At 46.6% G+C, this 23,273-nt stretch overlaps 2 protein-coding genes across 5 annotated transcripts; both read left to right on the forward strand.

Moving 5' to 3' along the window:
* The first annotated feature begins 150 nt into the window (after positions 1-150).
* On the forward strand, positions 151-18,908 carry Zswim3 (zinc finger SWIM-type containing 3). The gene is made up of 2 exons (XM_005084994.4): positions 151-505; positions 16,542-18,908. Exons 1-2 carry the CDS (start codon positions 351-353, stop codon positions 18,469-18,471), a joined length of 2,085 nt encoding a protein of 694 aa, XP_005085051.2. The 5' UTR covers positions 151-350; the 3' UTR covers positions 18,472-18,908.
* Zswim1 (zinc finger SWIM-type containing 1) lies at positions 370-23,160 on the forward strand. Of its 4 annotated transcripts, none has more exons than XM_040733083.1 (3): positions 370-505; positions 19,863-20,311; positions 21,501-23,160. In XM_040733083.1, exon 3 carries the CDS (start codon positions 21,572-21,574, stop codon positions 22,958-22,960), a length of 1,389 nt encoding a protein of 462 aa, XP_040589017.1. In that variant the 5' UTR covers positions 370-505; positions 19,863-20,311; positions 21,501-21,571; the 3' UTR covers positions 22,961-23,160. The 4 variants fall into 4 exon arrangements, with proteins under 4 accessions (XP_040589017.1, XP_005085050.2, XP_040589018.1 ...); XM_040733084.1 differs by lacking the exon at positions 370-505 and adding an exon at positions 20,922-20,995 and having other exon boundaries at positions 20,105-20,311; XM_040733085.1 differs by lacking the exon at positions 370-505 and adding an exon at positions 20,926-20,995 and having other exon boundaries at positions 20,105-20,311.
* The last annotated feature ends 113 nt before the right edge of the window (positions 23,161-23,273 follow it).

Consider the following 23,273-nt stretch of genomic DNA (forward strand, 5'->3'; position numbering starts at 1 on the left):
GACGCAGATTATGATTGGTTGATGTACCTGTCAATTCCAGAGTGGGCGCGGCTACCTCCGCCTTACGATTGGAGAGTATTTGTGCCAGTTTGGGAGTTCCGCGTGTGATTGGATAGATCGGCGAGGGGCGGAGCCTCGGGGCTGCATAATAAGGGATGAGTGTCATTTCCCTTCTGACACAGAGCAAAGTCGCCCCAGGTTGCTGTACCCGGTCTGCTGTCTGGCTCCTCCCGAGCTCCCTGTAGGCCCCCCCAGTCGGGCCCCACCTGGGCCCATGCCAGCAGGTACCCAGTGACCTCTGACCCCTGGCGTGATTCTGGGCCTTGGTGAGGGCCAGTCCCCGGGGGGCCATGGAGCTAGGCAGCTGCTTTAAGACCTACGAGGACTTCAAGGAGTGTTTCAGCGCCTACAAAAAGGAGACCAGGTGCTCCTTCATTGTCAGGGACTGCATCTCCGTCCGCTTCCACAACCTCAACCACGGCACCTCTTTCCGCGAGGATATCCTGTAAGGGCGGGGCAGGAGGGCGGGAAGGAGGGCTTCCTGGAGGAGGAGGGCATGCATGGGGCCACGCTGCTTAGGGCCACGCGGCAGGACGTCTGCAGTACGCCTGCTGGAAAGCGAGGGAAACCTCACCTGCGTGGCCCTGTGCCACAGGCGCACTGGCTCCCTCCCACTCCTTCATTTACAAGGTTTCCCGGGATTCTCAGTATCTGCACTTTTTCTATTGGTTTTTTTGTTTGTTTGTGCGTTTGTTTATTGAGAGCCTCCATCTCAAGCTCATAGCTTATTGAGGAATGGATCCAGACGCCTTAATAATTTCCTCCATTAGTCTTACCTTTACAAAGCAGTAATGTGCTCATCCGTTGGTTGGTTCGTTCTTTCGTTGATTCATTTTGTAGATGATTCTCGAGCTCCTGATACATCCGTTTTCAAACACCTTTCTGACCCCAGGCCGGCTTTCCCTTTTAGTGTCCTGCTTTATTTACTCTGCAGGGGTGTGAGTCAGAATTATGGGTCGTTGTTCATTCACTCATTTGGCCATATGGGCTAAAAGCTGTTGAAAGGTCAAATGCTTTTAGGGCTCAAGTGAAACACCTACGATAAATTTAGCTTTTAGTTTTACTTGGAGAAAAGGAATGATAAGGTGCATGGTGCATGTATATAATCCCAGTGCTTGAGAGGTTGAGGCAGGAGGATCATGAATCTGAGGCAAGTCCGTTTTTTCTTAAAAATACAGAGCAAAATGAGAAGCAAACCCCAACTAATCAACTCAGCTAGTGACTCCTTTGTGAAAATGAAGGCTTGTTGCTGCCAGAATTTTACTCTGAAAGCTAGTCAATTTGAAAGCCGATTCAAGTATTAATTACAGCATAGAGGCCAAGTCAGAGTCAAAAACACCAAAATTTGAGACCAGGATTGAGCTATTTGGACATCACTTCCCAGACTAAAGGAGACTGTGTTCTGGCTCTCCTGAAGTCCAGGGCCGTACCTGGCTACATATAAAGATGAGTTAGTGCCCGTAAGGGGGTAAAGATGAGATGGACTTGGACTTGCAACCTGTGTGGATCAGAATACTAGGATAAACAAATGTGGCTAGGATGATGGCTCAGTGGCTAAGAGGACTCGAGTGCTCTTGCAGAGGACCCAGGTTCAGGCAGCAGTACCCTAGCACCTTTAACTCCAGCTCTAAGGGCTCCAGCACCCTCTCCTGGCCTTCAAGGGCTCCCACAAGCACATGATGCACGTAACATACACCCAGGCGCGCGCACATACACATACACACACACACACACACACACACACACACACACACACATTAAATAAATAAATGTGGTGTAGTGGTGAATGCCTTTAGGTCCCAGCACTTGGGAGGCAGAGGCAAGCCTCTGCCTGTGAGTACAAGGCCAGCCTGGTCTAAGTAGTAAGTTGCAGGGAGCAGAGGACTATATAGTGAGACCCTTTAAAAAAAATCCAAATAAATTAATTGAAAGTGAAAGTCTACCAAACGAATACACTTTTTTGTTTTATTCTGTTTTTGGACATAAGCCCTCTCTAGATAACCTGGGTAGCCTCAAATTCATGGCAGTTCTATCTCAGATTCCCAAGTACTGGGATTACAGACATGACCCACCATTTCTGACTGGGATTTTTTGCCTTGTCATTATTCCCTACCCAATGCAATAAAACTATTTACATAGGATTTGCATCATGTTAGATATTATAATCTGGAGATGACTTAGAATATATGGGAGGCTATATGCAAATACTGTACTGTGTTATATAAGATACTTGAAAAGTTGCATATTGTAGGATCTGGAAACCATGACTGTGTGTTAAATGCCTTCAAAAATATTCAAAAGGTGGGTGTCAGTAGCTCTTGCCTGTAATCTCAACACTCAAGAGGACGAGGCAGGAGGATTGTGTGTGAGCCAGCCTACAATACATAGTGAACTCCAAACCAGCCTGGACTACAGGGTGAAACCCTTCTCTAAAAACCAAAATAAATAAAGTATAAAAGAGTTATTCAAAGAAAAATCAGGCATGATGATGGTTCATACCTTTAATCCCAGCACTGGAGATGGCAGAAGCAGGTGAATCTCTATGAGTTTGTGGACAGACTGGTCTCTACAGAGGGAGTTCCAAGACAGCCAGAGCTGCATAGAGAGACTCTGTCTCCCACTCAGAGACAGACAGACAGACAGAGTTACAAGGGAAAAAGTGACAAACACTGGAAAGCAGGAGGCAAGGCCTCACACTGAAATGAATTTCCCTGGGCCTGTGAATTAATAGAGGCCGAGAATAGGGGATGGGTGGTTACTTACTGAATAGCAGAGAGGAGTTTAATGAGAAGTCACCATAGGAATGAACACAGATTTGTGGAGAAGAAGGTATGTTGGAAAAACTGGGCTACTGGTGTGGCAAAAGGTGAGATCAGTTGCAATCTGTCAGCCAGTGCTTTCCAGACTGAGACGTCTGGACTCCATGCTATGCAGTGGTGCCTTGCTATGCTCCCCTGTAAGCAGGTAACCCAGCATCCAGCATAGTAGGCTTTAATAATTGTTGAATAAGTGACTTATCAAATGTCAAACATGATTTAGGGAAATGGGTGCTGCAGGAATTTAGTTTTCTGTTTGCTGCTCCAAAAAAATTTATGAGTTTGGGTTGTTGCAGGATATTTGACCACACTTGAACCCCCAGATTGTGTTATTTACTAGAAAAACCTGTTTCTAGTTGTGGTGTGGCTCAGCCTTATCACATACCTTTAATCCAGGAGCCTTCTGCTTGAATATTGTAAACAGGATTAAATAAAAGCAACCATAGGTCAAGAGGAGCACATACCAGATTGACAGGAAGAAACCTTACATAGAGAGTAAGAGGAAGTAAGGAGAATGGAGGTATTTTGTTTCAGATGGCATAAGAGAACACTGTCTTTCTGTGGAAGAGGAAGCTGCAGGGTTCTTTGTCTCTGAGCTAGAAAGTTTTCACCCCAGCATCTGGCTCCTGAGTCTTTATTGATAAGATACAATGGTAGAGACTTAGTTAAAAACATTAGGGGTTTATTTTAATCTTAAAATTTTGGTTCGGTTTAGTTTTGGTTTTTCAAGACAGGGTTTTTCTGTATAGCCTTGACTGTCCTAGAACTTACTCTGTAGACCAGGCTGACCTCAAACTCACAGATATTGACCTGCCTCTGCCTCCTGCATACTGAGATTACAGGCATGAGCCAGCAATGCTCAGCTCTTAATCTTAAATCTTTAAAAACTAAATTTTTATAATTTGTTTATGTTATTTACATTGATGCTTTGCCTACATGTATGTCTGTGTGAGGTGTCAGATCTTGGAGTTACAGACAGTTGTTAGCTGCCATGTAAACTGAACCAGGGTCCTCTGGAAGAGCAGTCAGTTCTATTAACCGCTGAGCCATCTCTCCAGCCCCTAAAGACTAATTTTTTTATTTATATTTGTCTGTGTGTGTGTAGAGGCCAGAAGAGGACATGGGATCCTCCGGACTTGTAGTTAAATAGTCAGCTGAGAACTATCCAGTGTGTCTACTGGGGACTAAAGTCAGGTCCTCTGGAAGAGCAGCAAGTATTCTTACCTTCTGAGCCATCTCTCCAGGCCCAAATTTTGTGGTTTAAACAACATGAATAGGGGCTAGGGAAGCCATTCAGTCTATAAAGTATCTGCCATACAAGCATAGGGAACTGAGTTCAGATGCCCAGCTCTGTGTAAAGCCTGGGCACTGGTATGTGCTTCTGTAACCCAGCGCTGGGTGGGCAGAGACAGATGGATTCCCAGAGCTCTCCACTACAGTTAAAGAACCTTCTCAGAAAATAATGTAGAAAGGCGGGTCATAGTGACCATACCTTTAATCCCAGCACTCCAGAGGAGTTAGAGGAAGCCTGGTTTAGGAATTAAGTTGCTGCAGACCATTCAGGGTAAGGCAGGAGCAATAGAAGAAGATACCCAGTGTTGACTTCTGGCCTCCAAATACATGCACATTCATGAACATGCACACATGTGTACACACCCTCCTGTCCCTACCTCCCAGTCACCTCTGCTCTTTGAAGACCTAATTGAACAAGATTGAGAAGATGTCAAAGGGGAGGGCAGTTGTGAGGACTGCAGTAATGATGACCTGGAAGAAGAAAGTAGCAAGTCAAAGTGCTCTCCCTGAAGTCAAAGTGCTCTCCCTAAAGTCAAAGTGCTCTCCCTAAAGTCAAAGTGCTCTCCCTAAAGTCAAAGTGCTCTCACCAAAGTCAAAGTGCTCTCACCAAAGTCAAAGTGCTCTCACCAAAGTCAAAGTGCTCTCCCTAAAGTCAAAGTGCTCTCCCTAAAGTCAAAGTGCTCTCCCTAAAGTCAAAGTGCTCTCCCTAAAGTCAAAGTGCTCTCCCTAAAGTCAAAGTGCTCTCACCAAAGTCAAAGTGCTCTCCCTAAAGTCAAAGTGCTCTCCCTAAAGTCAAAGTGCTCTCACCAAAGTCAAAGTGCTCTCACCAAAGTCAAAGTGTTCTCACCAAAGCTTTATGGGTGTGAGTCAGGGGGTGTCCAAAGCAGTGGTACAAAGGTTTGAGCAAGTCGGAGCAGGGAGACGGGTAAGAGTGGCACAGTTAAGACAGTGTGAACATTTCAGCTCCACTTTGTGGTGTTTTAAGTACTGGCTGTAGAGCCTTCCTAATATTCATTCATTCATTCAGTCAACAAACTTGTTTTTACCTCCGGTCAGGCACAGGGTACAAAGATGAGTATACTGTAGGCCATGTCCCTGAAGGGCAGTATTAGATTAACATAGAATTCACAAGCAACACTGACCTTCATCCTCAGCAGAGACACGGACTGCTGGTTACATTTTTTGCTTGATTTTTGAGGCAGGATCCCACCCTTAAGCCAGCCTGGCCTTGAACGTGCAGTAATACTTTACTTGCCTCCAAGTACTGAGATTACAAATGTGAGTCACCTTGTCTGGCTGGTTGTTTGGAAGCAGGGTCCTCCTGCCTCTTCCCACACCATGCCTGGCTCCACTAGATGTTGAATGCTCTTTGTTTCTGAGACAGGGTCTCTATTATGTAGCCCCGAATGCCCTAGCACTCGCTCTTAGACCAGGCTGGCCTCAAACTCAGAGATCCGCCTGCCCCTGCCTCCCAAGCACTGGGATTAAAGGTGTGTATGCGCCACCACACCACGCTCTATTGAATGTTTTGGATTGTGCATGGCAAACCAGCTCTGTATGGACCTCACTATTCGTGTTGGAAGCAGATGGTAGAAAATGTTTTTAGGAATAATTTAACAAGCGTTTCCACTTAGTACATACACTTAGTGGGGAGATGATTTTAATAATAAATAATTATACAAATATAGTCACATGAGCTTCCTTACTAAACAAAGTAAAAGCAACAAGCTGATTTAAAGGAAATTATTTGCAGCCTAGAAAATGGCTAAGTGGCCAAGAGCACTTACTGCTCTTAAGAGGACCTGGGTTCAATTCCCAGCAATCGCATTGTAGCTAACAACTGTCTGTAACTATTGTTCCAGGGCATCTGACTCCCTCTTGTGGCCTCCATAGGCACCAGGCATGCCCATGATGCATAGACATACATGCAAACAAGACACTCATACCCATAAAATAAATAATTTAATTTTTATTTGAAAATAATAGTACAGATGGCATATGATAGTATATGGCAAGTGTACGTGCAGGAAGTTAGCAATTCACGATCAAGACATCAGTTAAAGGTTAAGAGCTTTACCCTCCACAGCAAAGTTTTATCCTTTATCAAGGGAGGTGAGGCTGGAGAGGTGGTCCAGCAGCTAAGTGCTCTTGCAAGAGTGCTCAGATGTGGTTCTCAGCACTGTTGTCAGGCAGCTCACAGCTGCTTGTGTCTCCAACTCCAGGGTCATCTGACGCCCTCTGAGGGACTCCAGGAGCACTGCACCCATATACATGTACATGTACAGGGGCATACACATAACTAAAAATAAATATTTAAAAAATTCAGACTGGATGATATGGTGGCAAACACTTTTTTAAAAAATCATATTTGTATTTTATTTTTACATTGATGTTTTGCCTGCATGTATGTCTGTGTGAGGGTGTCAGATCCCCTGGAACAGGAGTTAGAAACAGCTGGGAGCTGCCATGTGGATGCTGGGAATTGAACCTGAGTCCTCTGGAAGAGCAGCGAGTGCTCTTAACCACTGAGCTGTCTTTCTAGTCTTAAGTGTAAATCTTACCAAAAAAAAAAAAAAAAAAGCCAGGCGTTGGTGACTCACACCTTTAATCCCAGCACTCAGGAGGCAGAGGCAGGTGGATCTCTGTGAGTTCGAGGCCAGCCTGGTCCACAGAGAGTTCCATGACAGCCTCGAAAGCAATACAAAGAAACCCTATCTCTGGGAAATAAATAAATAAACAAACAAAGTAAGAGGAGGGCTGCGAAGGACAGCCGAAAGGTGGGATGCTTACCTAACCTGCCTAGCATGTGCATGGCCCTGGGTTTGATCCCCAACACTGGGGGGGAGGGGCTGGATCGGTGACTATCTGCGGAAGCTGTAACTATAATCGGCCATCGGTAGATGGGATAGAATCTAGCCAGCACTGACACAGGCCTGTAATCCCAGCACTTGGGAGGCTCAGGCAAGAAGGCCTGAGTTTGAGGCCAGCCTCAGTAATATAATGAGTTCAAAGACAGCCTGGGCTACCTAGTAAGAGCCTGTCTCAAAAAAAAAAAAAATGGGGAGCAGCCATGGGAAGGCAGGGTTCTTCCATGTACCATGCCCTGGGTTTAATACCAGCACCACAGAAAGAAGGAAAAAGGCTACTATTATTTTTGAACACTGGCCTGACACTCATCAGGAACTGGTTAAATGCTCAGCACTGCAGAAAACAAAACTACGATTGAGACCTTTATTTATGAAAGGGCAGAAGGCAGCCTAGGCATGTAGCTCAATTGATAGAGCGCTTGCCTAGCATTCACAAAACTCTGTGTTTAGTCTCTAGCCCCACCTAAACCAGGTGCAGTGTGCACAACTGTATATCCAGCACTTGGGAGACTAACACAGGCAATGGCTGCAAGTTCTAAGCTAGCCTGGATTATGGCATAAGATACAGCCTCAAAAACACTAGTAAATGCATGTATTAATAAAATCAGTATGATACATGCAATGATACATATGTATGAAAATGGTATAATGTAATTCAGTATTTTATACGTTTAACTAGAAATATAAAATAAAGTCAAAACCTGCCATGGTAACACATACCTTTAATCCCAGCATCCAAGAGGCCAAGGAGGATTGTTATAAATTGGAGTCCAGCCTTGGCTTCATACTAAAAATTCTGTCGTGTGTGTGTGTGTGTGTGTGTGTGTGTGTGTGTGTGTGTGTGTGTGTGTTTAGAAAATTCATTTTAGTTCTATTTCTGTGAAGGTCAGAGGACAATTTATGGGATAATGTTTCTCTCTTCCACCACGTGGGTCCCAGGGATCAGACTCAGGTAGTCAGGGTTAACAGCAAGTGTCTTATACCCTGAACCATTCCACTGGCTCTCTGGTTAGAAATATTTTAAAGGGCTCATTGTGGCCAAGAATTTAAGAATGGAGATTTCATCCAAGTGTGGTGGTGCACACCTTTAGCTCCAGTGCTAGAGAAATGGGCAGATCTCTGTGAGTTCAAGGCCAGCCTGGTCTACATAGAGACCTCCAGGCCAACCAGGACTACACAGAAATTCCGTCTCAAACAAACAAAAACTTCAAACCCATGTTCATAAGAAATCCTTCTTTCAGGTCATAGAAGCAGTTTGTAAAAGAGAAAATACTTTGACTTTTCTTTGACTGGTTATCATATATTAACATTCTTTTTACAGTAGTAAGACTGTTTTGTCTTTGTTGGGTTTTGTTTGGTGGTTTTGCTTTTGAGATAGGGTCTCACCGTGTGGCTGGCCTGGAGCTCCATGTGTAAAACGAGCTGAACTTGAATCTAAGGTGCACTCTTTTCTCTGCCTCTTGGGGGCTGCCATCACAAGCACCTGCCACCATGCACTGCAGGAGAGCTGGGTTTTGCTGTCTGTGACTTTGAGGATACCTTGGCCTGTAATAAATCCTGCCTTGATGTTTCCAGTGAGTAGTCTCAATCCTTCAGGCAGTTCATTGACCTACTTAATGACACTTCTCATGTTGAAAAGTCAAAACAGTTCAGGGCATGTGTACCAGGAAGCAGGACAAAAATCAAATACATATTTCACAATATCAAATATATCAAAACTTTGGTTTTTATTTTTCTTTGTTTTTTGTTTGTTTTATTTGTTCTGGTTTTTTTAATACAGGGTTTCTCTATGTATCCTTGACTTTCCTGGCACTCACTATGTAGACCAGGCTGGCCTTGAACTCACAAATCTGCTTGCCTCTGCCTTCCACGTGCTGAGATTAAAGGTGTGTGGTACCACTGCCTGGCTTTTATTTTTCTTTAACACCCTATCAAGTGAAAAAGCCTGATTTTTTTCAGACTGATCCCCTCCCAGCCCTTCTGTTTGAGTGTTCATATTCTTCAGAGTGCATGATATGCTTCAATGGCTCTCTCCATTGCTGTTTATTTTAGTAATACCATTTTCAGACACTTTGTCCAACATTACATAGTCCAGGTTCTTTGCTAGGAACTGCACAGACATTAATCCTTAACACACACCATTGAACTGGACCATTGTTATCAGAGTGACAAGGCTGTGTCACAGCAAAAGTCAGGACATAAAAACCTTGCCACTGGACTAGAGAGATGGCTTAATGGTTAAGAGCACTGCCTGTTCTTCCAAAGGTCCTGAGTTCAATTCCCAGCAACTACATAGTGGCTCACAACCATCTGTAATAAGATCTGGTGCCCTCCGCTGGCCTGCAGGCAACATGCAGGTGGAACACTGTACACATAATAAATAAATCTTAAAAAAAAACAAAACCTTGCCAGTAAGCCAGGCATGGTGAGACATAGCTTTGATCCCAGCATTCAGGAGGCAGAGGCAGGCAGAGTTCAAGACCAGCCTGGTCTACATAGTGAGTTCCAGGACAGCCAGAGCTACACAGTGAGACCCTGTCTCAAAACAAAACAAAAATCTTGCCAGTAGCCTGGTCTACAAGAGCTACTTCCAGGACAGTCTCTCTAAAAGCCACAGAGAAATCCTGTCTCAAAAAAAAAAAAATCTTGCCAGTAAGCTAATCACTTATAAATTCATCTTTACTTAACTAGTCTTTCCTGCTTGGTCCTGTAGTTTCTTTGACATTATTGACAGTATGTAGCTGCTGAATAAGCGTTAAACATCAAATTAACACAATGCAAATAGTAGCCTGGCAGTGTTAGCACACACCTTTAATCCCACCACACGGGAGGCAGAGGCAGGTGGATCTCTGTGAGTTCAAGACCAGCCTGGTCTACAAGAGCTAGTTCTAGGACAGCCTCCAAAAGCCACAGAGAAACCTTGTCTTGAAAAAAAAAAAAAAAACCACAATGCAAACAAAACCAAGGAAACTGAAATTGCACACACAGCTCTGAAAAGCTGAAGGACCAGTGAAGTCCCTAAAAGTAATGATGGAGAGCCACAAGCCTCATGAAGGGACCAAATGGAGACTGAAGTGACCACAGGAGGACAGGATGCTAGGACATTGAAGAGCAGAGGAATTATAGGAAGCTTGATAAAGGCCAAAAATATTTTTGTAAAACAAAGCATTAATTGATTTTGGGGAAGTTGTACCAGGAACAAGAAAACAAAGTTGGTTTTTGTGTTTGTTTGGGTTGGTGTTTTGTGTGTGAGAGTGTGTGTGTGTGTGTGTTATGTGGGTTTCCCACACCTGTGCATGTGCTGAATCCAGAAGGCTACCTTGGATCCCTTGAACTGGAGTTTGCAGTACATGGGTGCTGGGATCTAGTTAGGTTTTTATTGCTATGATAAGACACTGTTACCAAAAGCAACTGGGGGGGGGCTGTTTATTTCAGCTTGGAGTTCTATCATTGAAGGGAGTCAGGGCAGAAACTCAAGGCAGGAATGTGGATGGCGGGAGCTGATGCAGAGGCCATGGAGGGTGCTGCTCACTGGCTGCTCCTCAGGCCTTCCTCAGCCTGCTTTCTTGTACCGTATAGGATCACCTGCCCAGGGGTGGTACCGTCCACAGCAGATGTGGCCTTTCCATTTCAATCATTAATCAAGAAAATGTACCTCAGGCTTGCCTACAGGGTGTGGAGGTATTTTCTCAACTGAGATCCTCTCTTCCTTGCCCAGTGAGGTGTCTCACACCTTTAATCCTAGCACTCAGGAGGCAGAGGCAGGTGGATCTCTGTGAGGTTTGAGGTCAGTCCTAGAATCTTCCGAGCTACACAGAGAGACTCTGTCTCCAAAAAAAAAACAAAAATTTACTCTTCCCAAATGGGTCCAGGTTTGTATCAAGTTGACACAAACCAACTACTGCTCCTGTCTCTTTCCCTGCTCTGGTTCTTTAAGGTAGGCTCTCATTGCATAGCCCTGGCTAGCTGTGCTGACCTGCTTGGCCTTGGATTTCTAAGAATCCTCCTGCCTCTGCCTGCTGAGTGCTGAGATTACAAGTTTGTGCCAAAACTCCCAACTGTCAGTCTGTCTGTCTGGGAGAGACAGGATCTTTTTTTGTTTGGTTGGTTTTGGGTTTTGGTTTTTGAGACAGGGTTTCTCTGTATAACAGCCCTGGCTGTCCTGGAACTCACTCTGTAGATCAGAGTGGCTTCAAACTCACAGAGATCCACCTGCCTCTCTCTCCCGAGTCCTGGGATTAAAAGGTGAGCTCCACCATCGCCTGGCCAAGAGACAGGATCTTGCCCACAGACATTACAGGCATGCACCACTGTGCCTTGTAATCTTAATTTATGTGTGTGTACTTGTCTGTATATGTACTTGCATGTGTGTGTTTGTGCATTTATGTGTGTGTGCTTGCTTATGTTTGTGCATAGGTACACATAGGTGTGATGCTAATTGTTTGTTTTGGGACTGGATCTCTCACTGAACCTTAAATTCAGTGATTTGGCTAGACTGGCTGACTGGCAAGCCCCAGGGATGCTCATGTCTCTAGCTCCCCAGCACTGGAATTTTTTTAATTTTTTTTAAAATTTAAATTAGAAACAACTTGCTTCACCTGTCAATCCCAGCTCCCTTTCCCTCCCCTCCCCCATGTATCCAGGTTGAGAGCATCTCTCCATGTGGAATGGGCTCCCAAAGTCTATTTGTACGTCAGGTATAAATACTGATCTACTACCTGAGGCCCCATAGATTGCCGAGGCCTCCTCACTGACACCCACATTCAGGGGATCTGGATCATTCCCATGCTGGCCTCTAAGCCATTAGTCTAGAGTTCATGAGCTCCCCGTTGTTCAGGTCAGCTGTCTCTGTGGGTTTCACCAGCCTGGTCTTGACCCCTTTGCTCATCACTCCTCCCTCCCTGCAACTGGATTCTAGGAATTCAGTTCGGTGTTTAGCTGTGGGTGTCTCCCAGCATTAGAATTATAACCACATGCAACTATGTCCAGCAGTTTTTTGGGGTTTTGGGGGTTTTGTTGTTGTTTTTTTTGCATGAGTGTGCTAGGAATCACACTCTACTGACTGAGCCAGCTTCCTATCTCCTGTAGTCTCAAATTTTTTAAATATTTATTTATTTATGTATGTGAGTGATTTTTCTGCATGTATGTATGTGCACCAAGGAGGTCAGAAGAGGGCATCAGATCTCCTGGAACTAGAGTTAGTAATTGTAGTAAACCACCGTGTTGATGTTAGGAAATAAACCTAGGTCCTCTGTAAGAGCAACAAGTACTCTTGACTACCGAGCCACTCTGCGGTCCCAACCCAGTAGTCTCTGTTTGTTTGTTGTTGTTGTTGTTTTCTGAGACAGGGTCTCTGTGTATCCCTGGCTGTCTTGGAACTAGCTCTGTAGACCAGATTGGCCTCAAACTCAGAGGTCCATCTGCCTCTGTCTCCCAAGTGCTGGGGACTAAAGGCGTGCGCCGCCACCACCTGTCTGTAGTCTCGGTTTTTAGGTAAACTTCCATTCAGATCGTTGTTTTTTGTTTTTGTTGTCTATTGATTTCTATGCAATGTCTGCAGTAGTTTTGGGTTTTGTTTTGTGTGTGTTGGGGGAGGGGCTGGATTGTTTCTTTGTGTTATGTGCTACACAGCCCATGATGGCCCTGACAATTCTCCTGCTTCAGTCCCCTGGGTGCGAGAACAGTGCTACCACACTGTTTATTGGATCCTTTTGTCCTCAATTAACGAAGGGCTCTAATTTAAAATGGCTATGAGTTGCTAATGAGTAGCTCAGAGTGGGCCTCCAAATGTGATTGTGTTGCTGGCCCAGCTTCTTGCATCTCTCCTTCTACATCCTCAAGCCTGTGATATTCGGGACAGCTCCCCATATGACACCAATGCAGAAGCCACATCCCAGACAAAAAAAAACACTTCCTTTGTTTTCTGCAGATTCCATGTCATGGCTCTTTCTCCATAATTGGGCAAGTGTCCATGCCCAGTCCTCACAAGATTACCTTAATTGGCAACAACTACTGTAAGCACGTAGTCGTGTTGGGGAGGAATGGCAACCTGGATAAAACTGGCTCATTGTTTGTCGGGAGGACAGGGGGATGTAGAGTTGACAAGCAACAGTTTCGGGTTAGATACATCTGTGGTTGTCCTGGTTGTCCCTCCATGTCAGGGGGTGGATTCCAGGATGTCCCCCACACATCACAATTACTGGATGCTCGAGTCTCTTATATAACATGGCATAGTATGAACAATGCCCTTCATACTTTTATTTCTAGATTACTTATAATACTATATGCTATGCAAATAGTCATTACACTGCATTGTTTGGTGATTAGTGACAAGGGAAGTGTTGGCATATATTCAGTACAAGCACAAATTGTTTTGTTTCTTGTTTTGGGCTGTACTGAAGATTAAACCTAGGGTTTCACAGAACTGGGGTAAGAGTTCTAGACAGTTGTTTTGTTTTGTTTTGTGAGAACAGGGTCTTGCTTTCTAGCCCAGAATTCCCTATGTAGCCCAGGCTAGTGTCAAACAAGTGTCAGTATTTCTACCTCGGTTTCCCAAGTGCTGGGATTTCAGGCATGAGCTTCCATACCCAGCTTAGCTGAATTAGATTTTAGGTATTGGTGTGGAGGGTGGGGCACGCATGTGTATAGATCAGAGAATAACTTTGTGAAGTCCGTCCTCTCCCCCTCTTGGTGGGATCAGACTCAGGTCTCTGGACACCTTTACTTGCTGAACCATCTCTCGGCCCTTGTTTAGAGATCTGTCTATAAGGGGATTTGAACCTAACCAATGTGGTAAGGGTCAAATGAGGAAGACAAAAAAGGAAACTCAGAGACAGAAATGTTTTTAAGGAAAATGAGCAAAATAATGTAAGTAGTTAGGCTATAGACATGCAAACTTGGCTCAAAACTCAGATGTGCTAGTGTTAGTATTAGCTGGAAGAGCAAATCCTAGATTCTCATCCTTAAGCCCGTTCGCCTCTGTAAAATGGAGACGACTCTAGAATTCTTGCTAGTGTGAAGTGAGACATTAGGGCCTCAGTACTGCCTGACACATAGTCTTTAGGAAAGCATTTCGAAGACTTGTTCACGTAGTAGATACAGGCTGGAGTCAAGTCACCGTGCACACCCTGGATTTGATGCTCAGCATGACAAAAAAGGGAGGGAGGGAGTAAGATGCTGGCCATGGTGGAACCTGAAATCCCAGCTCTAAAGCAGGAAGATGGCCATGATGTGAGGCCCTGTTCTATCTCACACACACACACACACACACACACACACACACACACACACACACAAGCAAGCAAGGAAAGGAGGCAAGCTGGATAAGAAGGAAGAATTTTAAAAATGTCCAGGATGCTACCCTGGCTAGCTGCATATGCTAATAGAGGCAGGAATAGTAAAATGAGCTTTGTGGTTAGCAGTGGTGTCCGCAAACCATCACCAAATACACGGCAAGTCAATATAATCTAATAACTAGAGTTAGGCTAAAATATTGAGCTTGCAGAAGGGTAGAGCCTGGCTTTCTAGAGAAGATGATGGCTCCATGTATCCCAAATACATCATTCCAAGAGAGGTACAAGCATAAGCAGACGCCAGAAGACACTTCCTAGTGGACACAGGAAGCTGTGGGCAGTTTGTCATCCTAAGACACAAGGCGGGGAAGGGTGGGAAACTAAGGTTCAGTGATGCTCACTTGCTGGCCTTGCCATTCATTCTACTGTGGACAGCTCCACACCCTCCCCGACCAAAACTAGAGATGGCGCCACCCCTGCACTGTGCTCACAACAGTTGCAGACATTCTCAGCCCCAGGCCCCTCCACCCTGTTATCATAAGACTCACACATCCTGTTTTCCTAAACTTGCCCCACAGGGTGGGCAAACTGGACCAGCTGGCTTGGAGTGTTTGGAAAAGTATAGGTGGAGCCCCCGGCCTGTACCATGTCATGCTAGAGGCTGAGATTTTTTTCCCCCTCTCCCTTGGTTTACAGCTGAGCCACTCCCTGAGGAGGCAGAGGTGTGACCCATCCCACCCACTGGTGGTCCGTGATTCATTCACCTACTATATCACTGATAGGCATCTGCTGAGGGAGCAACATTGTGTTAGGAGCTAGGAATACACTGAGGAATGGTTTGGTCCTGACACTGGGAGACATCCCCACTAAATGTTCTTGGGCATGGGAACTATAAAAGCAGCTAACTTTAGCTCTAAGATAAACAAAAGGCCAAGGCTCTGGGCTAAATGTTTCATCTGTGGTTCATTTAGTCTTTATGATAACCCTAATGAGGTTGTCTCATTTTATAATGACCATACTGTATCCACAGAGGTGAAGTGACTTGCCCATGGTTAAACAGCTTCCCGTTGACAGCCAGGATTCAAAGGACTTGACTCAGCCTCCAGTGTCCCCCCCAACACACACACACACACACACACACACACACACAAGCACGCGCGTGCCTCCAGTTGTATGGATACCTACAGGTCTGTAAGACCATTTAGTTGAATACAGTAAATTCTTATTCAGGATTAATTACTGTGACTTGGGTTCAACCATAAAGACTGAGAAAAGAAGGGAAGATTTGACTGGGTCTTGAATCCAGGAGTTGAATGGAAATAAGAAAAAGAGCAAATAACCTGATAACCATCCCCTTGGAATCATCCATTTCCACCTAGAGTGCTAAGGCTACAAGGGTCAGACTTCCTTATGGTTCAGTCTCAATCACAGACCAAAATATAAGCAACTCAGGGTATGGATATTTCTCTTTACAGGAACAACCAGAAATGTTCTCTTCTACAGATAAGCCCCAGCACTTGACTTACTCTCTCCGGGGGACCCTGAGCAGCTCAGTGAACAGCACTGGTCCTCAGAATGTTGCTGTCAAGGAGGATAAGGCAGTAGTGTCCCATTAACGCAGAAGAATTTTGGGGTTTTTTGTTTGTTTTTAAGACAAGGCCTTGCCACATAGCCCAGACTGCCCTGGATCTTCCAACTCTCCTGCCATATCCTCCCAGGTGCTAGGATTATAGGCATGGAGATAGTTTAAACAGGAGAAATTAGCTAGGCACCCTGCTGTGTCAGCTTCTCCTTATATCCTACCTCAGATTATATTGTTGGAAGCCACAAATGGCAGCAGACAGAATGAAAACAACTGGCCCTTTAGGCCAGTATAGTAAATAGCTCACCTCTATAACCCCAGCTCATGGGAAGCTTCACCAGGAAGGTTGCAACAAGTTCAAGGCCCGCCTGGACTATATCATGAGTTCCATGCCAGTCCCCAAGCTAAAAACCCACTAACAGATAAGTTCACCTTAGAACTATGTGGAAGAAACAGAGGAGTGTTGTAATAGAAATAGTCTTGAGGGAGGGAGTTGAAAACGTTGGGCTAGGGAGTTACTATAAATTTTTCTTCCTTTTATTCTGTACTACCTTGTGATCTCTAGGAAACATAATGGTCAGTAAAAGGGGGCAGCTATCACTTTTCTCATTATCACCTCTACCTTCCCTAGATATGTGCAGGTGAAATTTGTCTGTATTCGGACGCAGTCAAACAGGAAGAGAACACGGAAGGTGGACAGGTGCCCAGCATACTTGCTTCTGCAGTACAACGAGAGATTAGATAGACTGTTTATCAGTGAACTGAATACCCAGCACATACATGTTGATTCTAACACTGCTGGAGGAGCCCCTGCCAGCAAACTGCAGAAGGCATTATGTCTGCATAAACTCCAGCCGGTGCAGCTCAGCATCAAGGAGGACCTTGACGCAGCAGAAAAGCCCCCAGTGGAACCATCTTCCTTCTGCCTAGAGAAGACACCCCTGGCCTCACATGCAGAGCAGAAGGGCCTCAGTCCTTCCGATCTGGCCAAGATAGCAAAAGTGATGAAAAACTTCCTTACAGTAGATGAGGGCTCAATGGCCTCCTTCAGTGTGGGGACCAGCCAAGACCTGGACCGACTCAGCTTCCAGAGCAGCAAGATGAGTGACTTGTTCACCCGATTCCCAGAGAATCTCTTGCTACACCGGGTGGAGAATAGCCAGGGCCATATTCTGTATGCCTTCTTGGTGGAGAACAAAGAGCGAGAGAGTCGAGTGGTACACTTCGCTGTGCTCAAGGCGGAGACAGCCCCCTCTGTGGCCAAGATGCTCAGTATCTTCACAGAATTCAACTCTGATTGGTCCAAGGTCAAGGTGGTCTTTGTGGATCCTTCATTCCCTCACCAAGCTATTCTTCAGGAGATCTTCCCCGCTGCCCGTATCCTCCTTTCTATCTATCATACAACTCGACTCTTGGAGAAGAAGTTACATCAAAGCTCTGCCAACGCCTCTTTTAAAAGGCTCATGAAGGAAGCTCTTCGGGAGGCTGTGTTTGTCTCTTCTGATGCAAGCCTAAAAAGTCTCTGTCAGATGTCCCAAGCCCTACTGGATGAGGAGCTCTTCAGGTTCCTCCAGGCCCATTGGTTCTCCTGTGAACTGCTGTGGTACATGCATGTGAGAAAGGGCCTGCATGCGTGTAACACATACATGGACAGCTTGGACATAGTCACCAGTAAGGTGTCAAGCCTCTTTCGGGAGCAGCAGTCCCTACTAGACTGCATCCTTCACTTTGTGGATTATATAGACTTCTTCAATACCAAAGGTCTCAAGAGCTTGCCCACAAATTCCCCCAAGTTAAAAAGAACTCAGCTCCCAAGCATGCCACCAAGGCCCAAGAAGCCTTTCAGAACTTGCAGAGGGAATGTCGCCAGGCTCCCTGTGGAAGAGACCAAGTCAGACTCGCAGCAGCCTCAATTGCTACAGCCCCAGGATCAACCCTGCAAGAGTGGCATGCTAGACATTTTGCACCAAAGCGGCTCTGAACTAGCCTACAAGCTGTGTCATAATGAGTGGGAAGTGGTACAGAATTCCACCCACCTGGTGGACGTGGCTGGCTCCTCGGTAGCTGTTAAACTACTGGAAGACTCACACCAGGTGAGCAAAGATGGCTGTAGCTGCAGCTGCTCCTTCCAACAGTGCTACCACCTGCCGTGCCGGCACATTTTGGCCTTATTGCATACCAGCCAGCAGCCGGTAGGAGAAGCCATGGTGTGCTGCCGGTGGCAGAAGAAGTACCAGCACCTCCTTGGACCCAATGGGGAGCTTCAAGACCGTGGAATAATCCCCAACACAGACCAGCCTGAAAAGCAAGGGCAGAACCACATGATTCAGGACCTAAGCAGGGAGCTGGCTAACCTGCTAATGCAGACTGAGGGGCCAGAACTGGAGGAGCGCTGTTCCACCCTGCGCAAAATCGTGGACATCTGGGCCGACCCCTATGAGCTACCCGAGTCCAGTCAGCAGCCAGTTGACTTCAATGATGTGGGATGCCTCCCTTTCCTCTGGGGACAGCTAGAGGAGGGGGACAGCTTTCCTCTTGCTGAAGCCATGGTTCATGACTGAAGTGTTTGTACTAGGGCACTGTGTCTCAAAACCTTGGAAGTCTGAGAGTTCAAAGTGGGTGGGTCACACTGTAGGTCAGTATTTTAATCAGTGTCTTCCTAGGTAAGGGCTAAGAAGATCTTAAAAGTGGGGGGATGGGAACCCCACTGTGACATCTTTGGAGCCTGCCCCATCATTTGGCATTCTATAGACAGCTCATTCATTGTTCAAAGCCAAAGTTACTCCATACTGAAAGGTCACGCCCCTTTCCTCCCCAGTCCCAGAGGTCAAATTGATTTGACCCTACAGAGATGAACCCTTGCCCAGGATAAGATAAAACAAAGTGAGTCTGGAAAGAGACTTGAGGGAAGGAGGTGGTCATCGACTGAAGCTGCTCTTTAGAAAATACGTTATGTATTTTTACTCACATTAATAAAGTTTGTTTTGTTTTTGTTTCACTTTTGTGTTTTCTGGAACGGGATCTCATGTAGCCCAGGCTGACCTCAAATGTTTTTTGTTTTTTTTTTTTTTTTTTTGGTTTTACGAGACAGGGTTTCTCTATTGTTTGGAGGCTGTCAGTCCAGGGTCCAGCCCAGCCTCGAACTCACAGAGATCCGCCTGCCTCTGCCTCCCGAGTGCTGGGATTAAAGGCGTGGCTACCACTGCCTGGCATATGTTCTGGTTTTTAAAGGAAGCTTGAGTATTGTCTAATGGGGCGTGGTGCCAAATAGAACCTGGAGCTTCACATTCAGGGCGAGTAATGTAGTCCCACTTCGCCCTCTTCCTACCAACTAAGCCTGCAACATTGACGTTAGGTTGCCTTGTTCATTCTGTTCTAGAAAGGGGCACGAGGACCCGAAGGGAAGGGACCCAAATCCTAGATTTTACTGCAAGTCATTTCTGGGACGCTGTGGGCAAATTCCTAACTTAATTATTTTTTGTTTTTCGAGACAGGGTTTCTCTGTATTGTTTTGGAGGCTGTCGGTCCAGCCCGGCCTCGAACTCACAGAGATCCGCCTGCCTCTGCCTCCCGAGTGCTGGGATTTAAGGCGTGCGCCACCACCGCCCGGCCTTAAATTATTTTTGAGAGAGGCCTAGCCTGGAACTTGATTTGTAGACCAGGCTGGCTTCCGCTTCCCGAGTTCTGTGATTAAAGGCGTGCACCACCACACCCAGTTTTTTTTAAGACTGTCTTACCAGATTTGCCAAGGCTAGCTTCAAACCCATTCCTTCTACCTCAGCCCAGGATAGCTGGAATCACAGGCCTCAGTTTCTCCACAAGGCTGAGAACGAAGTACGACCTTTGCACCTTTTCCTATCTGTGTCTTCGGAGCTTCACAGTTCCGTACCCAACAAACAAAAGGTCCCCGTGTAAAACACTGCTCTTTATTTTCCGTTTCGGCCTTTGAAAGGTGCGGTCTCTCCAGCCCTCCAGACCGACGGGAGGCTCCGCCTTGGTGTTCCCGAGGCGAACATCCTTTCACAGGTTCTCATTGGTTATCTCCGGCCGAGCCTCCGTATCCCTGACAACAGCGCCCGCCCTGGAGCAAGCAGTCCAGGATTGGTCCGTAGCTCCCAAGTTCGACAGCGAGCTCCTTAGGCCTTTGGCCTGAGTCATTGAAAAGCTGGCGTGGTGATTGGCGAGCCTGGACGTCAGTCAGTCGGAGGCGGGCCCAGTGGGAGAAATGGCTGCCGCGTCTGCCGTCTGCCGTCTGCCGGTGGATGAGCGGTCTCAGCAGTGGAGGCGTGGAGCCGGGTTGCAGCGTTTAGGGCATACAGCTCCCACCAGTGGGAGGTGGATTTCGGCTCCGCTGGACTTGAACGTGAACGTCACCCTTCCGCGTCCCACACCCGGGATCAGGTGAGGTCAGAGGCCGCCTTCCCTTCCCGGTCCACATTTTTGGACCCTGTAGGATGCCATCAGGATCTGGAGCCAAAGACTCCAGTTATCTTAAGGGTGGGACAAATGGCCTACGCCTTTGGACCTGAGGCTTTCAAGTGCGAAATGGGGATAGTAAATGAAGCCAAACAGGAAACATTTACATAAAGCATTGCAGCCAGTCGGGATACGCGTAGAAACAGGAGAAGCTACACTCAACTGTTAGCCCCGGTTTATAGCGAAAGGAATTCAGCTTGAGATGGGGCTACTGGCTTGCCCAATATTTCACAGCAAGTTTTGAGCAATTCCTTTTTTCCTAATATATATCAGGACCAAAAGAGTTTGTAAGAATTACAAGAATTTGTGAACATAAAGGCTATACAAATATTTAGAATGATATTTTTAAAAAGAATTGTATGTGGTGAGCCATGTGTGAATCCCAGGACTCAGGAAGCTTACTTAGGTGAGAGGATTGCGGTGGGCTGCCACGTCTACACAGCAGTATCCTTGTATAAAAAGAATAAAGGCCATGTTTTCAAATCCTGTACTGCCAGTGAGGTATATCCCCCAACCCTGAGTCTTTGTCTTTAAGACAGGATCTTATATAGTCCAAGATGACCTTGAGGTGACCCGGCTGCCTCAACCTCCCAAGTGCTGGGATTACAGGTGTGTGCTACCACAACAAACTGCCCAGTCCTTTGTTTGGTTGGGGGCTTGGGGGCTTGGTGTGTGTGACTGTGTGTTGTTGTTAGTTTTGTGTTTTGAAACAGGTTCTCCCTAAATTGCCTGTGCTGGTCTTAAACTGATCCAGGCAGACTTCTGCCTCAGCCGTTTAGAGAGCCTGGATCACAAGTAGCGCCACCACACCTGGCTTCCAGTCCCTGGGAACCATGTGTTTCTATGGCTGGGTTGTCCTTGCATCTCATACCCAGGGTAATTTCCCCTAGAGAGATCTTCCTGCTTGAACTGACGTAGGCTGCCTTCCCAGCATACTCTCCGACTCACTTTTCTTTTTTGGCTTTATTGACCATTATCCAGTGTGTCCTTATGTACTTGTTATATGTACCCTAGAAGATACATATTAGATGTTTCATAAATACTGAATGATTGTCTGGATAAATGATTGAAGAGCTAGGTCCTTATTGCTTTGAGTGTCTCTTCTTTTCCATAGGCCCATCTGGAACAGAACCTAAAACTACAGTCTAGCTTCAGCATCGAATTACATGTCAACTGAGAAACTTAATGCCTCCCAGCTCCTCCATGGCCCTCACCATGCTGAATGGACTTCTTATTGAGGACTCAAGCCCACCTACACTGCTACACCAGATTAGCAAGACTCCTCAGCTGGATACCTTCAACTACCAAAGCTGCTTCATGCAAGACCTCTTTGCTCATTTCCCTGAAGTCCTATTTATACACCGAACCTATAACCCAAGAGGCAAGGTGTTATACACCTTCCTGGTAGATGGACCCCGCGTACAGCTTGAGGGGCCTCTGGCCCGAACAGTGTTCTTTGCTATCCCTACCAATGAAGATGCCAAAGGCCTGGCCCAGATGTTCCAGGTGTTCAAAAAGTTTAACCCAGCCTGGGAACGAGTCTGTACCATCCTGGTAGATCCCCACTTCCTCCTGCTGCCCACCCTGACCATGGAGTTCCCCACTGCTGAGGTCTTGCTCTCAGCCTTCCACATTTGTAAGTTCCTCCAGGGGAAATTCTATCAGCTCTCCCTGGAGAAGCCGGTCCAAAATGTGCTTCTGTCCTCCCTGCAGAGCACAATGTGCTCAGCCACAGCTGGCAACCTGAGGAAGCTCTACACACTCCTGAGCAACTGCATCCCCTCCACCAGACTGCCGGAGCTCCACTCACACTGGCTGCTCAATGACCGCATCTGGCTGGCCCACCGCTGGAGAAGCCGAGCCCAGAGCAACCGATACTTCCAGAGCCTAGAGATCACAGCCCACCTCCTCAGTCAGTTTTTTGGCACCACCCCATTTGAGAAACAAGGCATGGCATCTGTGTTCCGGTACATGCAGCAGAACCATTCTGACAAAGCAAGCCTCAACCTGGCTGTGGCTCCCAAGGACAATCACACTCCTTCAGATGCCATCCTCGAAAGCCCCAGCACGGAGCAATTAGTGGAAGCCCGGATCCAGCATTCCCTCAATGCCATCTGCACAGGGCCAGCAGCCCAACTCTGCCTAGGCGAGCTCGCCGTGGTCCAGAAATCCATGCACCTCATTGGCTCTGGCTCAGAAAAAGTGAACATTCAGATTCTGGAGGATACACACAATGTACAGCCCCAGGCCCCTGCCAGCTGCAGCTGCTACTTTAACCAAGCCTTCCACCTGCCCTGCCGCCACATCCTAGCCATGCTCAGTGCCCGACACCAGGTGCTCCAGCCTGACATGCTGCAAGCTCAGTGGACCTCAGGCTGTGCCGCCAGTCTAGACAGCATCCTGGGAAGCAAGTGGAGTGCCACCCTGGATAAGCACCTGGCCGTGACTCTCCTCACTGAGGAGGTAGGCCGGCTCTTGCAGCACTGTAGCAAGGAGGAATTTGAGCGTCGCTATAGCACCCTTCGGGAACTAGCCGACAGCTGGATTGGCCCTTACGAGCAGGTCCAGCTCTAATCACACATCCATACCCAACACTGGGGAACTGCACCCAGAACAGTACATATGCTAGGCAGATACTCTTCAACTGCCTCTTTTTATTTCTTATTTTGAGACAGCCTCTCACCAGGTTGCCTATGCTGGCCTCAAACTCACTACATAGCTGAGACTGGCCTTGAACTCCTGATCCTCTGTCTCCCAAGTGCTGACCACTGCCTCTTTTTATTTTGAGATACTCTCACTAGGTTGCCCAGGCTAGTCTTGAACTCACTCTGTAGACAGGCTGGCTTTGAACTTGTGACCCTCCTAACAGCCCCGAGTAAGTGGGATT

Source organism: Mesocricetus auratus, unplaced genomic scaffold (genome assembly GCF_017639785.1).
Source record: "Mesocricetus auratus isolate SY011 unplaced genomic scaffold, BCM_Maur_2.0 Super-Scaffold_100028, whole genome shotgun sequence".
NCBI lineage: Eukaryota > Metazoa > Chordata > Mammalia > Rodentia > Cricetidae > Mesocricetus > Mesocricetus auratus.

Excerpts from the sequence above, each read along its gene's own strand:
- Zswim3 (XM_005084994.4), top strand. The coding sequence starts at position 351 with ATGGAGCTAGGCAGCTGCTTTAAGACCTACGAGGACTTCAAGGAGTGT. Across the intron at positions 506-16,541 it reads TCTTTCCGCGAGGATATCCT|ATATGTGCAGGTGAAATTTG; the intron begins GTAAGGGCGGGG and ends TACCTTCCCTAG.
- Zswim1 (XM_040733083.1), top strand. The coding sequence starts at position 21,572 with ATGCCTCCCAGCTCCTCCATGGCCCTCACCATGCTGAATGGACTTCTT.